Raw genomic sequence first — 17,427 nt, 5'->3', positions numbered from 1 at the left:
TTTAAAAATGTAGCTGAGTAGCTATTTATACTCTTACATTCTTACTTTTGCACCAGACCACTAAAAAATATTTACTGTTTAAATACCATACAGTAGTTTTATTTTCACTGTCCCAACACTTACAGTTTTTCTGTCATTTTAATAAGAAAATGTTTGATATACCATAAGGTTATGTGAAAAGTTATGATCTGTGGTGTCTTGGTGCTGAGACCCCTATAGATTGTTAGATGGAGCGACGAGCAGCACTTACAGTCATGGCCGTAAATGTTGGCACCCCTAAAAATTTTTGAGGAATGAAGTATTTCTCACAGAAAAGGATTGCAGTAACACATGTTTTGCTATACACATGTTTATTCCCTTTGTGTGTATTGGAACTAAACTAAAATAGGGAGGAAAAAGATCAAATTGGACATAATGTCACACCAAACTCCAAAAATTGGCCGGACAAAATTATTGGCACCCTTTCAAAATTGTGGAAAAATAAGATAGTTTCAAGCATGTGATGCTCCTTTAAACTCACCTGGGGCAATTAACAGGTGTGGGCAATATAGAAATCACACCTGAAAGCAGATAAAAAAGAGAGAAGTTCACTTAGTCTTTGCATTGTTTGTCTGTGTGTGCCACACTAAACACAGACAACAGAAAGAGGAGAAGATAACTATCTGAGAACTTGAGAATATCAACAATCTCAAGGTTACAAGTCCATCTCCAGAGATCTAGATTTGGCTTTGTCCACAGTGCGCAATATCATCAAGAAGTTTGCAACCCATGGCACTGTAGCTAATCTCCCTGGGCGTGGATGGAAGAGAAAAATTGATGAAAGATGTCAACGCAGGATAGTCCGGATGGTAGATAAGCAGCCCCAAACAAGTTCCAAAGATATTCAAGCTGTCCTGCAGGCTCAGGGAGTGTCATCGCGAACTATTCGTCGACATTTTAATGAAATGAAATGAAATGCTATGGCAGGAGACCCAGGAGGACCCCACTGCTGACACAGAGACATAAAAAAGCAAAACTATATTTTTCCAAAATGAACTTGAGTAAGCCAAAATCCTTCTAGTAAAATGTCTTGTGGACAGATGAGACCAAGATATAGCTTTTTGGTAAAGCACATTATTCTACTGTTTAGCGAAAACGTAATGAGGCCTACATAGAAAAGAACACAGTAGCTACAGTGAAATATGGTGGAGGTTCAATTATGTTTTGGGGTTGTTTTGCTGCCTCTTGCACTCGGTGCCTTGAATGTGTGCAAGGCATCATGAAATCTGGAGATTACCAACGGATTTTGGGTACTGTACAGCCCAGTGTCAGAAAGCTGGGTTTGCGTCCGAGATCTTGGGTCTTCCAGCAGGACAATGACCCCAAACATATGTCAAAAAGCCCCCAGAAATGGATGGCAACAAAGCGCTGGAGAGTTCTGAAGTGGCCAGCAATGAGTCCAGATCTAAAACCCGTTGAACACCTGTTGAGAGATCTTAAAATTGCTGTTGGGAAAAGGCGCACTTCCAATAAGAGAGACCTGGAGCAGTTTGCAAAGGATGAGTGGTCCAACTGAGAGGTGTAAGAAGCTTATTGATGGTTATAGGAAACGACTGATTTCAGTTATTTTTTTCCAAAGGGTGTGCAACCAAATATTAAGTTAAGGGTGCCAATAATTTTGTCCAGCCCTTTTTTGGAGTTTGGTGTGACATTATGTCCAATTAGATTTTTTTCCTCTTCCTCCCTTTTTTGGTTTAGTTCCAATACACACAAAGGGAATAAACATGTGTATATATCAAAACATGTGTTACTGCAATCCTTTGCTTCTAAAGGTATACAGTACTTATACTTCAAAACTTTACAGGGAAGAAATTACCCTTAGGGATGCCCACTAACCTGAACTAATAGTTTTCCTCTCTATTTTTCCATCTTGCCTTTCTTCAGTATGGCTATTAACATTGTTGACCTGACTAAATGCAGTAATCACTTCACTATACTGTATATATGTTCGTAAAGTAATGTGCATGTGGTTGTGTGGTTTACTCTCTTGAGTATCTGTCATGTGTTTTCCTCACTGTCTACTTTCTCTCTCTCTTTCTCTCTGCTACTATGCTTCTTTCAGGCATCCAGCTGATACTACTGCTACCGTCGAGGATATGCTGCCATCTGTCACCACTGTCACCACTAACTCTGATACTATCACAGAAACTTTTGCCACTGCTCAAAATAGTCCCACAAGTGAAACCACAACCCTTACTTCTAGCACTGCCCCTCCACCCACATCTGCTCCTGATTCAACCTCAACTCAGTCTGCTCAAGCAACTCCCTCCAAAACAGAGACACCTGCAGCACCCTCACCTGCTCCTGCTGCTTCTCCAAAGGTCGCTCCTCTGGTAGATCTAAGTGATACCCCATCTACTAACAGTTTAGTTAATTCTGCAGCCAGTCAAGGTGGAGTGTTGAGTGTTGCTGGCACCACTGTAGCTGAGGCTCCCAAAGCCACTGCTATGGCTCAAGCGACAGTCCCAGCCAGTACCGCTAGCCCCCCAGCTACTCCAGAACAAGTTAAGCAATCTGCCACCAAAAGTCCAGAAAAGGAAACAGTACCACCCAGCACAGTGAAAAGCCCAACAGAGGCTACCAAGAATGAGGCAGCTTCCCTCAGCAACACAAAACCCACCCAGGGTGAGGACTTTCAAATTGATGGGGGGACCTTCAAGACTCCAGACATTGACCTTGCAAAGGATGTTTTTGCAGCTCTTGGAACTTCTTCTTCTGCCGTTGTGGCTAGTGGGAAAGCTCCTGAGCTGGCTTCTTCCACTACAGACACCTCTGTACCGCCTGCTTCATCCAACACAGAGTATGGCCTCTCTTAGTCCTCTTTGTTTGTTGTGTCTTGTGTTGTCATTTTGCTGTGGTGTGCTCTTAGTTGTGCTTGTCTCTTCTAACATTAGCTAAACAGATTGCATTTGGTTAGCTTTATGGTTTAAAGAGTACCTGTTACCAAACTAAACTTTTAATATATTGTTCCTTATGTAATTATAAGACACATTACTATTTACTTGCTGTTAAAACTCTCAACCTTTATATGTTTTTAATGTGATTGAAAAAATGGCCACTAGGTGTCTCTGTTCTGTTCCCTGCCACAAGTCAAACAGTTAGTTTGGTCTCCTCCTGGACTGGCAGGAGACCAAACTCAAACTCAGGAAGTGTGTGGGGCATGGCGTCACACAGCTTTCATCAGTGACGTTGCGCCTGCTTGGGAACGCCCACTTTCTCCTGGGAGCTCGCACAATGTGAGCAAGGGGAAAAGTATGATACAGAGCTTTTTAAAGCTTGGACATTTTTTTTTAAGAGTAGGAGGGTGTTTGGAGTATTTAGTGAATATAATCTGAGTTAGTTTAGAAAATATGGCTTATGAGAGGTACTCTTTAAGTTTAGGAAAGGTATCCATTCAGGGTAAATTCACATGTACAGCATCAGCTGCAGACTTTTTAAATAAATAGCTGAAATCTGCAGATTCAAATTCGCAGGGGATGTGATACGTGTGAATGTACCCTAAGTGGATTTTCAGGGTGCTTCCCTGGCCCAAAATGTCATGCTGCAGCTTAGCAAAACTGGGGCCTGGAGCAGGACATCAAAGACATTGTGGGAGAGCTAGGTTAAGTAGAGGTTTATTTTTTATATACTACACAATAGGCATAGTTTAAAACCCCAAAACCCCTCTTGCTGGATTACCCCTTTAAGGAGGAATTTGCAGTCACTGTCATGCACACTGCTCATATGAAAATGGTAGTTCATATAGCCCTTACTATAAGTGACGACCGCTCTCCTCTATCAGTTAGTCAGGACACAAGCTATGCTGCTTTAGTTATGTTACATTGTTTACCCGTAATTACCATACACACCTTCTTCTAATGAAAAAAATACAGAATTCTCTTTCTGAGATCTACAGTAGCTACAAGGAAATATTTTGGAAAAAATGATAGTCATCTATTGTTGGTGCCAGAGAGAGAATTTTCTTCCTTCTGGAGGGCATATTTTGTGCATGCTTTTTAAAAATAAAACTAGACTTGAAATAAAACCTTTTTTATCCTATAATCTGTAACAACTGTTCCTATTTAAATAAAATTTAGTAAAATTGGCCACCTCGTACAAAGTACAGAAAAAAAAATTTCAACTTTCAAAAAAGAAAAGTTAAACAAGCACTAGAGTCTTTTAACAGTGTTAAAGTAGAATATGCCTATTTATTGTTATCTCTATTCACTTTTGAACCAATGGCTACAGGGATAAACAGAATTGCAGAAGATGATTAAGAACAAGTTAGCGGTGACTTACAAGTCAAGCTTTTGGGGAGTTCGTTAGGTGTCATTTGTCCCAACAGGGGGACATTGCAAAATCAGTGTACCCAAAAAATGAATTTAGAACCCACGGCTTTCTGAGCCTTAAAATGGTTATCCAGTGGCTGGGAGAGAGGGGGTTTAAAAAAAATTCCCATTGCTTGGTATATAACAAAATAAACCTTTACTTACCTCCAGCATTCCCTCTGTGCCGCTTTGGTCGCCTGCAGTGATCGTCTTTCTGAGCTGCAACATGATGTCCCGCCTTGGCCATTGATTCGCCAAGCAGCAGTGTGACACACTGGGTTTGGGTGCTTCCTGTGCCCCACAGTCATGTTGCAGTACAAAAAGACGATAGCTGCAGGTAAGTAAAGGCTTTTTGTGTTATATACTACACAAGGGGCATTGTAAACACCCTATCCTAACCCCTCTCCCCCCATGGGTTGTGTCAGGTCTTGTAGCTTGGCCCTATTTAATTGGTTATCCAACTTTGTAAAATTGATGGCCTGTCCTCAGGATCAGCTGTTAAAGGGGGTGTGGCCCTCACTTGAGCTCTCCGGCCTTTTTTATGTTTACTACTGCTCACACCTGCATTGTCAAACTATCAGTGATGCAATTGTACTGCAGTGTGATATGGATCATTAGAATGGGACAATGCTGGTTACTTTTCATCACTGCTACGGGGTACTCCGGTGAAAAACTTTTTTTTTTTTTTTCTTAAATCAACTGGTGCCAGAAAGTTAAACAGATTTGTAAATTACTTCTATTAAAAAATCTTAATCCTTCCTGTACTTATTAGCTGCTGAATACTACAGTGGAAATTATTTCCGTTTAAAACACAGAGCTGTCTGCTGACATCATGAGCACAGTGCTCTCTGCTGACATCTCTGTCCATTTTAGGAACTGTCCAGAATAAAAGGAAATCCCCATAGCAAACATATGCTGTTCTGGACAGTTCCTAAAATGGACAGAGATGTCAGCAGAGAGCACTGTGCTTGTGATCTCAGCAGACAGCTCTGTGTTTCAAAAAGAAAAGAATTTCCGCTGTAGTATTCAGCAGCTAATAAGTACAGGAAGGATTAAAACATTTTAATAGAAGTAATTAAAAAATCTGTTTAACTTTCTGGCACCAGTTGATTTAAAAAAAAAAAAAAAAGTTTTTCACCGAAGTACCCCTTTAAAGTACGGTAATGCAGGTACAAACGGTTGTAGACAATGAAGCTGTTGTACTACAAGCGAGTGACCCACTCAAACAACTGAATGGTGGTGATGATGGGAGTTTGTACTCTGTGGATGTAATATAGATGGCCTGTTCTGAGAAAAGACCATTCATTTATAAATTTGGATTACCCCTTTAAGTAAATGACATTGAGAGGCCATAACAGACACAACCCACAGATAAGAAATAAAAAGAGATACGTGCTTCATCTACTCTTGGGCAACCCATTTAAATATACGGTAATCTCGACTAATACAGTGGCCTTATTACTGAAGCAGCACTTGAAATATCTGATGTCTTTTCTGCTGATCTAATGTGGCGGGTTTATGTTTTTTAATCTCTCCTCAGGAAAGCCCCTGTAGAAGAGAACTCCAAGCCAGAGGAATCAGACAGCAAGAGCACCTCTGCAGAAGTGAAAACAGTTCCCAATGAAGCCACTCAAACAAATGCAAGCGAGAGTAAAGCATGATTCCCTTCTTGAGGGTGCGGGTGTGTTACATGAGAAGGGGAAAGTGGATACTAAAAATAATGTTCAAAGAGCCTCATGCTAGCCATTTACAGAGTGAGGTTCATACACACAAACACGTCATCATTCCTCTCAAATCTTGGCCTTTGTTGTTATAATTATTATTATTTTTGTTTTGTTGAGTTATTTTTTCTTTTATGAAAACCTGTTTGTTTTGTGAGACTGTAGAAAAGGTTCATCTCTTGTGTTCTCATTCTTTATGAACAAAACCTGGTGAGAACATTTCGATAAGATTTCCCATGCAATGTCCTGAAGTAAAATTACCATTCCCAGTTTTTATCATGCGGGAAGGAAAAGGTATTTGCAGTTAAGACCAATGCATGTAGCTGATTTAAGACCTTTATCAAGCTGGGTTGCCCATGTCAAGGTCTAAAAATCCTTAAGAGCCTAGTTCTGTTCTTAAGTAATACACCATGTGAAAAGTCTGTATGTTTTTCCCTTTTAAGTTGTAGAAGCTGGTTCTACTTGCATGGCTGGCATTGAGAAAGTTTACATGTTGGCTGTCACATTCTACCACTGTATAGGAAAATAAAATTGGAGAAGTTGGAAAGTAATCTGTATGTGTCTTAAAGTCTTTCACCTTATTATATTAACTGAATGGTTATTAATAGTACATGATTGAAACAAAATTGCTTGGTGGCTTAATTGTGTATGGTGAATTCCTTGTCTCATTTCTTCTGAGTTGACAGAAAAATGTCCCACATATTGTTTCTATCTTTACCGGCTAATAATTATTTGAGCTTTATCCAATAGAAAGCAACTATGCCTTATACTTGGTTATCATAAATGATGGTGGGCATTTTCTAAGAATTTGTAGGGAAGGATTGATGCCCAGCATGCTGGCCATTTATGTTGGGCATCATGAATAAGGGTCATCCTGTGGGGACATTCAGGCTATAAATAAAGCGGCTATTGGTGAAATGTGTATAGAATTGGTTGCATATACACAAAAGTTTGGTGCCTACACTATTTTTTTGTGAAGCCAGATGCAAAAGGTAGATTGGTCATAGGAGAAATGTAGAACTTTTTGGTTCTTATGTAGAAGCCTTGTCAAAAAAGTAGCCCTTCCAATTTGATAATAATGTTAAGAACGGTTGAGTAATCAGAATTTGCAGTGGACAGAATGGACTATGTACAATATCTATTGCTGTGGTCATAGACCCCAAACAACGTAATCCAATATATTTTCTTTAATGTATATGATCTTACAACTGAGGAAGGACCTCAAATCTGGCTCAATCTTGCCAATTTATGCTCTTCATAATTCTGTAAAGTTTGGAAATGTCTTTAAACAGATGTGTATGTCAAATTTTGGGGTTGAAATGTGTTATTGTGTCAGTACATCCCAGTACCAATATATCTCACATGCAAAGTGTTTTGTGTATTCACTCTAGCACCAATATTGTTGCTCTATTAGATATGACTGCTTCAAAATGTGCTTTTTCCATATAGACATATACAATAGCAGTGTAGTGGCTCCATAAGATATTTCTAAACCAGTATTTTAAGACATCGCAAATTGGAGGCAGTCATAGTGTTGCCTGAAACAGCATTCCTGCAATTGTGGATTCTAAAAGATCATTGGTACCGCCAAAGCAGTAATTGGAATAAAGTAATAACATACAAGATGCCCAATTAAACTTTCACCATTGGCTCCTTACCCACAAATGACAACTGTAAAAGGCTGACTTCTTAAGAAGAGCTGAGCTCAACCACAGCTCTACTCAACATTGGTTTTGCCTTCAGTCAAGTTGTTGCACAGTGAAGTATTATTGAATGAGCGAGAACATACAAACTTATGTCAATTTCATGTAGTTGATGGAAACATGCTGTTTTCAAAATTTCTCACTTAAATCTAAATTTTACTTTTGGACTACTGCAGTAAATTATCATAACTCTAATTCTAATATCTAATGTACTGAAGTACATTAGATACTCCATTAACAAAAATATAGAGTAAACCATCTCTAGTTATATTTAGGCTTCAAAAATTATGATCCATGGTGCAGATTTTTTGTTAATGCAGTACCGTTTGAAGAATTTTATTGGTCAAAATGAATGCTGTTCAAAGAGACTTGTTTTTCTACCATAGTGGTGAAGCCATTTTGTCAGCTCAGTTAAAACGTATAGGAATGTCAGTGGTTTTCAGAGATTTTTTGGTGACTCCACTGTGTAAAACCAATGTTTTGATGAACGATAAGTTGTTATAACTATTTTCTGCCAATAATGGTAATATTGTATAAATATGATGTGTGGAAAGAAAAATACAAAACATTCAGTTGTTTTTGGGTGCCTCATTTGGCGCATACGCTATATTTTCTTTATTACATGCATCATGACCGTGCTAATCAATGCCTTCTCTTTGAGTGACGGTATCCACTGATCATATGATCAGCCGCTATATCCAGATTTTCAAAAGTTCTACAACTTTCAATATATTTACTTCTCTCTTAACACATTGATGGTGAATATCTTGTGGTTAAACCAGTGTCCTAAAAAGGTTGTGAATGGCTGTACCATGAAACTAGACACATAGGGGGAGATTTATCAAAACCTGTCCAGAGGAAAAGTTACCCAGTTGCCATAGCAACCAATCAGATCGCTTCTTTCATTTTGCAGAGGCCTTGTTAAAAATGAAAGAAGCGATCTGATTGGTTGCTATGGGCAACTGGGCAACTTTTCCTCTGCACAAGTTTTGATAAATCTCCCCCATAGTCTCTATGTCTTTGGTAGACTACCCTGAAAAACTTAGTTTAGGCCCACAGAATTGCCACCATCACTGTGTGTGGGCATTGGTTCCTTGTAAGCAAGAATGGATGGTAATCAAATTACACCCAACACTTTCATTTTGCTGAATTGGCTTGCAGAGGTTTATCTATTCTGTGAATGTGAACCTTATGGTCACACTTTCTCTCCATCTCAGCATTGCACGGGAACATTTCGGGATTTGTATATTTTCTGTTTACTTACGTAGGATGCCAAATGTATATTTTTGCTTTTCTGTTATATTTCAATTTGCAGTATTGACATGCACATTTTGTTAGATTTTCTTTTATATTTTATTCTTCATGTTTACATTTTGTTTTTGTTTTTTTCTCTTTTTACATTTCAACATTTGTTTTTCTCGAGGGTTTGTGTAACTGCATTTTTTTTAAATAGACAATGGTATATATAAATATATATATATATATATTAGATTATTAGCATGCGTGCTTTGCAATGAGACGTTTTAAGGGGAAAATGGATGTTTACAATAGACTTGGTCCTAATTTCACTAATGAAAACTCAATTACACAGATCAACATTCAGCACGAATATTCCAGCTTTAAAGGGGTTCTCCGGTGCTTAAACATCTTATCCCCTATCCAAAGGATAGGGGATAAGATGCCTGATCGCGGGAGTCCCGCCGCTGGGGACCCCCGGGATCATGCACGCGGCACCCTGTTTGTAATCAGTCATCGGAGCGTGTTTGCTCCGGGACTGATTAACGGCGACTACAGGGCGGGCGGCGTGTGACGTCACGCTCCGCCCCTCAATGCAAGCCTACGGGAGGGGCTGTGATAGCTATCACGCCCCCTCCCGTAGGCTTGCATTGCAGGGCGGAGCGTGACATCACACTCCGGCGCAGGCGTGACGTCACACGCTGCCCGCCCTGTAGTCGCCGGTAATCAGTTGGCTGTACTCTTTCTTTCCCTGGCAAAATATGGATGTTTAAGCACCGGAGAACCCCTTTAAGTGCAGACAATTTTGTTAAACATTTGATTGAAAAGCAAGGAAAGCCGCTAAATTTCCTGATCTATTTCCCTATGGGCCTAGATGCCTCAGTAATGAGGAAAGGGGAGACCAACATTTTACTGTACATCAAATGGGAATGTTGGACACAAGCATGACTGAGGAACTTGTGTCCTGGATTGTGATGGCATACTTCAAGAGAAGGGCTTCTGTCTTTTGAGTCTCACTTGCCTTGATATGCCCCTGCAAAGTAAAGCATGTTGGACTGCTGCATATCAAATAACCCGAAAACTACATGAGTGGGGTGTAATGATGCAGTTTCTCCCCATAAGTGAAGACATCAGTTTATAATGGCGGCTAGTTTATATTTGCTGTAAAAGTGATAGCATATGCCACCTATGAAATACTAAAGAGGTGCACTATGGCTGTATTATGTCGAAATATGGCTGTGTTATATGAATGTTGACCATGAAGATGGCCCTTGTATAAAGACACTCTTTATGGTTCTTGTGTGAATGAAACACTAAGTAAAGGTTACATTCCTGTACTAACCAAATATTGGAAAACATAATGTTAACTAAATCTAGCTTATAGATATTGGGCAAGCATTAGATACTCAACAGTCAATATCCTTCTTTTCAATATAAAATGCTATTTTCAGTAAGTGTTGTCGAAATTTTCTAGGAGAAAACAGTGAATGTTTAAGTCTGTATTGGTTTTAGATCAGCGTTATGGAACCCCCTTTCCTACTGTTGCACATGGGCAATATCTCCAGCTTTTGACCTTCTATTAGCCTGAGTTAAGAGCTAGCTAACTAATGGCAGCTCCCACTCGGCAGACCCAGTCTGTCCAGTTGCTGCAGGGGAAATGCTTAGTTGGCTGTACTCTTTCTTTCCCTGGCAAAATCAGCTATTTGCCAACAACACTCATGTTAAAGGGGTTGTCTGTGGCGAGAGGGCATCTTTACCTATTGTGCATTCTTGTTCAAAGTGAGTGCAGAAAGTTACTGTGTTTGTTCTAGGAAATTTCTTGCATGGTTACCATGTATATGAGAGGTGTGTGGGGCAGTCTTATTTTGCCTGTCTGTTCATGACAATTCAAAGACCATGTCAACTATTTTATGTATTGACCAACAAATATCTGCCAAAATGTTTTATTTAATGCCAGCTCACACATGTAGTCCTATAAACTTGAATCTCTTTATTTTCTTATTTTCTTCATATAACTTTTACCAGGATGCTGAAACCATTTCAGATTCACCTCTTTTCATACAATAAACAATTTGAGTATGTTTGATTGATACTATGTACTTTCATTTTGTTTCAAATTATCTTTGGTAAGGAAAAAAAAGAAAAAAGAAAAAAAAGAAAAATAACAATAATTTGTATTAAAATAATTACAATAAAAACCCTTTCCCCATTTTGCTGTCAGCTTGTGCACAGTAAACGCGTGAATATTAGTGTGAAATGTGTTTTTGTCATAGTATCAGAATTAAAAAGGAATAAATAAAGCATCAAAAAGGCTAGTTCTGGTGGTGGAACAATAGTTGGTGGGCGTTACAGCCTAGAAAACTTTTAAAAGTTGCAAATCCTGGTGAATCCTTTACATGGTTCCTCAGATTATGTCAAGATGACAGAAAGTTCTGCTTTAGTGTGTTTCCATGCCTTTAACAGTGAATGAACATTTGGTTAAAATGCAATTTTTTTTTTTTTTATGATTGCATCTGGAAGTGAACAATGCTAAGTAAATTTAAACTGTGAAAAAAAAGGTCTTGTCACAATGCTATGTGTTTATTACTGTTTGTTTTTTTCTCCTTTTTTCACATTTTCACTTATGCTATAGGGATGAAAATGGAGGGATTTCCTAAACACTCAATGCCATGTAGGGTCTATAGGCTTAAATTATGTTATGTTCTTCCTGTTCTTCTTAGGAAGTATCCATGTCCTACAACATTGTAAGGACATATGCTGTGGTGTAGATTAGTAAGCCCTAGGAATGTTCTCCCTTACTAAGGAACCACTATACCTAACCCCCTACAGCTCTTGCCATTGCTTTTTTTTTTAAGGACACTTATAACCAGTTTGTAAAGAACTTTAGTAGTAACATGGAAGAAACTCTGATCTATAGTAGATGATGAGATTAGTTTATAGGGAATAAAACAAAAATGCTAGTACAACACTTTTGGCTTCAAGTATGCAGCTAATAAAACATATACAACATATGAAGTTGTAGCTGCTGGAGTGCCATATATTCGTTACCTTTGAACTATAAAATAAAGTAAAGCAGAAGAAATCGAGAATAGTGGTTTTTTTCAGGGTTTTTTGTAATGACCAAGTTTAGGAAATAAGACACTGAATGTTTAAGCTGAGCCTTGGGTCATATGTTAGCACTACAATTGGAATCTTGACACTGTTTTTAGGGACCAAGATTATATATACACTTGTCATGTATGAGTACCTATGTATTATTCTAATGTTAGGCACTGTATATTCATCTGCAGAAAAGGACAAGCTTGCATTGCATCCTTTGGATAGTCAATCAGTCTTCTGTGAATACAAAATTTGTATGCTCATTGCTGAGATTTAAGTTGAAGCGTTCTGTATATGACACCTTGGTTAAGCCCATATTTTGTCCTGGGCGATTGTTGACAGTTCAAATGCCTCCATTCCCATCCCTACCCAATATTCCCTACTTCTGGGGCCTTCTCTCTTGTTAAAGAAAAAACTTTTTACCAAGTGAATCATTGACTACCAACTTTATTCCCATTCTCACTGCTGTAAATACTGAGTACTAACGGAGAACTTTGCATTCTGTCAAAATACTTGTGTTCAATAAAAAGTACAAAAAGTACAAGTGTCCATCATTCTTTATTGTAATGTGTCATATTACCTAAGATGGAGCACATAAATTGTCAGTCAACAACCTGTTTTGTGTGAACTATTCAGCAGGATAAAATAGTAAAGGGTATTTATATGCAGAAGTCAACGTGTGCAAAGAAGGTCATCACCAATATGATGGATCCCATGATACCAACATAATTTGTACCAGTCAATAAAACTTTATGGTGAAAAGCTCTCAGTTAAAACTGCAATAGAAAAAAAACGTAAGGTTGAAACTTGAATTGGATTTTATGTGTATTTGAGGAGAAAAGTAGTGTGTGGATAAACTATATGTTCTCATATAAATAAAAGAACAGACTTATAATGCAGCAGACATAAGAAAACCACACAGCTTGTTCTGGCTCATTCTAATGATCAGTGGAGGTCTGAATGCCCATATTCTGTTTGATCAAAATTCATGTCATGTCACTGTTACATATCAGAATTTTTTTTTCCAAAATACAAGAACACTTAAATAAAAAACGTAGGAGGAGTTTATCAAACTCTGTTCTGAGGAAATATTTCTGAGTTGTCCATAGCAACCAATCAGATTGCTTCTTTAATTTTTGAAAAGGCCTGTAAAAAAAGAAAGAAGCAATCTGATTGGTTGCTATGGGCAGCTCCGCAACTTTACCTCTGTACAGGTTTTGATAAATCACCCCCTTAATCTTGAAGATTCTGATAGAAGTCAGCCTCTGTCTATATACACCGTTAAGAGATATGAATGTCATGGGAGGGGGGAGGGGGAAGGGTTCCTGCTCTAGAAACCCCTCTGTGAGACATAATGGTAAAATGTTTCTTGTAGCAGCAACTGCATCATAAATATATAGCTAACCAGAAGCAGATTCCTCCAACTGTATCAGATTACGAGGTGTTAAAGGGGTATTCTGGGCAAAAACATCTTATCCCCTATCCAAAGGATAGGGGATAAGATGTCTGGGACCCCTCGCCATCTCTCTGCAGCACCCGCAGTCTATGCGGGGCTGCATCTCCAGTTTCAGAAACCTCTGGGTTTCCGGGACTGGGGATTTCACACCACGCCCCCTCCATTCATGTCTGAATGGAGGGGGCATGGTGTGACGTCCCCAGTCCCGGAAACCCGGAGGTTTCCAAAACTGGAGACGCAGTCCCGAATAGAACGCAGGTGCTGCAGGGAGATTGCGGGGGGTCCCAGCAGCGGGCCCCCCTGCGATCAGACATCTTATCCCCTATTCTTTGGATAGGGGATAAGATGTTTTTCCCCGGAATACCCCTTAAATCATGATGCCAGATTCTATTCAAAAAAGGTCTGTCTACATGATACCACACATTAATGCCCCAATGCCTACATGTCATGGTTAATTGAATAAAGTGTGGAGTGTGTTTAGGATATAAGTCCACTCAATATATAGCAAGTTCTTGCTGCTTACAGTAGCTGGCATCCACCATCAATGAACAGGATTGGAGATAACTCTGATCAAGGCCATTTAAAGGAAAACTGTAAGCTTGCTCCCCCTGTACTAACCAGCGGTACGCTGATCAGTTTGATGCTTACTGTGGCCGGATCTGCCCGGGCGTTCTGCCTATACCTTTGTTTTTCCCTATATGCTAATGAAGTTCTAACTGGCACAGGCAGCATTAACTAGCACTCTGACTTCACCGCCGACGGCTGCAGTGCCGCCCAGCTCATCAATAGTACATCAGTCAGTATTGATGTGCTGCGGCTGGCGGGACTGATGTCAGAGTGCCAGTTTCCCAGCCTTTGCCAGTTAGCACTTCATTAGCATGTAGGGAAAAGAAGATATTGGCCGGGCGGATCCGGGCATAGTAAGCATCAAACTGATCAAAGTCCCCCGCACTATCAGCTAGTACCGTTGGTTAGTGCAGGGGGAGCAAGCTGACAGTTTTCCTTTAACCTCCTAGATGCTGCAGTCAATAGTCTGGCTCTAAAGAATAAAAGTGACTTTAAAAATATATTTTTTTTTTAAATCCCCTATATTAACTAACCCCCCTTTTATTATATGGTAAAATAAATTGTGCTGTTTAAAAGTTAAATTTACCAGCGCATAATAAGCCCTCCTTACTTTACCACTTTAGCCCACAATATTCTGCCTTTTCTTTATCAAAAGGTTGCTTGAATAAAAGTTTGACATGTTAAATAAGTTCTCCTGCCATTTATCCTCTTAAAAAGTCATAACATTTTAAATAAAAATGAATATATTCTGAATGGTGAAGCTATAAACAATGAAACAAAATGACAGAAGCAGAATGTAAAAAAACAAATCCCCAACAATTTTCAACTATTATAAAGGTAAAAACAGAAAAGAAAGCTATAACAATATAAAATATTTATGCAAGAAATAGACCCAACTTGAAAGTAGATTCAAGAGTAGATTTGCTCCTACTCTGGACAGTTCCTAAAATGGACAGAGGTCTCAGCAGAAAGCACAGTGATAGGAGGGTGCCACCTCCTCCTATCCTCTGTGATTGGCCGATCAGGACTGACCGGCGAATCGTAGGGGCAGGGTGACAGTTGAGAAGCCAGGACAGAGCGGGGGAAGATGGCGGCAGGTACCTTCGTCACGCGGGGATCGGCGTCAGGACCCGGAACCGGCGAGTGGCGCAGGGGAGCACCAGCAGGCAAGTGGAGGCAGCATCAGAGGCAGCATTGAAGACTGCTGTAAAGTGATCTTCACTGCTGCTTCTAGGAGTTTCAAAACTACAACTCAGCAAGTTTCCCGCTTCAAGTTTGAGATGCGGCAAATTTTCCGCTTCAGCGAGATACTCACTGTAAACCCCCTCCCGTGTGAATGCACCCTAAAAACACTACACTAACCCTAAATAAAGAGTAAAACACTACATATACATTACAGCCCTACACAGTTACCCCCCCCCCCCCAATAAAAATTAAAAAACGTCTTGTACGTCAGTTTTTCCACATTGGAGCCTCCAACTGTTGCAAAATAACAACTCCCAGTATTGCCAGACAGCCATTGACTGTCCAGGCATGTTGGGAGTTTTGCAACAACTGGAGGCACCCTGTTTGCTTGTTTGGGAAAACTGATGTACAGAATTTTTGGTGGAGGAGGCAAGTTTAACACTTGCATCCGGGTACACCCCTATGAAAATCCCTAATTTAGGCCTCATATGTGCATGGCGCTCTCTCACTTTGGAGCTCTGTAGTATTTCAAGGCAACAGTTTAGGGCCACATATGGGCTTTTTCTGTACTCGGGAAAAATTGTGCTACAAATTTATGGTGGCTTTTTCTCCTTTTACTTCTTATAAAAAGGTAAAGTTGGGGTCTACACCAGCATGTTAGTGTAAAAAAAAATTAAATTTTTTACACTAACATTCTGGTTTTGCCCCATACTTTTCATAAGAGGTAAAAGGAAAAAAAAGATCCCCAAAAATTTGTAACACAATTTCTCCCAAGTACAGAAATACCCCATATGTGGACGTAAAATACTCTGCGGGCGCATAACAAAGCTCAGGAGTGAGAGCGCACTATGTACATTTGAGGCCTAAACTGGTGATTTGCAAAGGGGTGGCTGCTGGTTACAGCGGTTCTGACATAAATGCAAAAAAACAGCACTTTACATCTACTTATGAGGTATTTCCTTACTCTAGAGAAATGGGATTTCAAATTTTTGGGGACATTTTCACCTATTACCCCTTGTGAAAATGAAAAATTTGAGGTAACATCAGCATTTTAGTAAAAAAAAATATTTTTCACGTCTAACTTCATTGCAAATTCGTCAAACACCTGTGGGGTGTTAAGGCTCACTTTACCCCTTGTTATGTTCCTTGAGGGGTTTAGTTTCCCAAATAGTGTGCCATGTGGGGTGTTTTTAGCTGTTCTGGCACCATGGGGGCTTCCTAAATGCCACATTCCCTGCAAAAACCATTTAAGCAAAATTCGCTCTCCAAAATCCCATTGTCGCTCATTCTCTTCCTAAATGCCACATTCCCCGAAAAAAACATTTAAGCAAAATTCGCTCTCCAAAATCCCATTGTCGCTCATTCTCTTCTGAGCCCTCTAGTGCACCCACAGGGCACTTTATGTTCACATATGAGATATTTCCTTACTCAAGAAATTGGGTTACAAATTTGGGGGGCTTTTTCTCCTTTTACCCCTTGTAAAAATAAAAAACTATGGGCTATAAGAACATGTTAGTGTAAAAAATGAAGATTGTGAATTTTCGCCTCCACTTTGCTGCTATTCCTTTGAAACACCTAAAGGGTTAACAAACTTTCTGAATGTCATTTTGAATATGCTGAGGGGTGCAGTTTTCATAATTGGGTCCACTATGGGGTATTTCTAAAATAAAGACCCTCAAATTCACGTCAAAACTCAACTGATTCCTGAAAAATTCAGATTTTGAAATTTACTTGAAAAATTGTAAAATTGCTGCTGAACTTTGAAGCCCTCTGATGTCTTCAAAACGTAAAGACATGTCAACTTTATGATGTTAACATAAACTAGACATATTGTATATGTAAAATCAATATCAATATATAATTTATTTGGTATGCCTATTTTCCTTACAAGCAGAGAGCTTCAAAGTTATAAAAATGCAAAATGTTTAAATTCTTCATGAAATTTGGCAATTTTTCACCAAGAAATGATGCAAGTATTGATGAAATTTTACCACTAACATAAAGTAGAATATGTCATGAAAAAACAATCTCGGAATCAAATTCATAAGTACAAGCATCCCAGAGTTATTAATGCTTAAAGTGACAGTGGTCAGAATTGCAGAAAAAGGACTGGA

The 17,427-nt window shown here is 39.2% G+C and overlaps 1 protein-coding gene across 7 annotated transcripts in view; it reads left to right on the top strand.

Annotated features, from left to right (window-relative positions):
• The window catches only part of NCAM1 (neural cell adhesion molecule 1), a 457,028-nt gene extending 444,379 nt beyond the window's left edge, over window positions 1-12,649 (top strand). For 4 of the 7 annotated variants that reach the window (XM_056544805.1, XM_056544804.1, XM_056544806.1 and 1 more), the window contains 2 exons: window positions 2,102-2,839; window positions 5,887-12,649. In XM_056544805.1, coding sequence (XP_056400780.1) covers window positions 2,102-2,839; window positions 5,887-6,007 — 859 coding nt within the window. In that variant the 3' untranslated portion in view covers window positions 6,008-12,649. The remainder of the gene's footprint in view (window positions 1-2,101; window positions 2,840-5,886) is intronic. The other 3 variants (XM_056544809.1, XM_056544808.1, XR_008848564.1) reach the window with 2 other exon arrangements.
• Window positions 12,650-17,427: the final 4,778 nt, after the last annotated feature.

Source organism: Hyla sarda, chromosome 10 (genome assembly GCF_029499605.1).
Source record: "Hyla sarda isolate aHylSar1 chromosome 10, aHylSar1.hap1, whole genome shotgun sequence".
Taxonomy (NCBI): domain Eukaryota; kingdom Metazoa; phylum Chordata; class Amphibia; order Anura; family Hylidae; genus Hyla; species Hyla sarda.
Note: the sequence above shows the minus strand (reverse complement) of the source record. Positions and strands in the feature narration are given on the sequence as shown.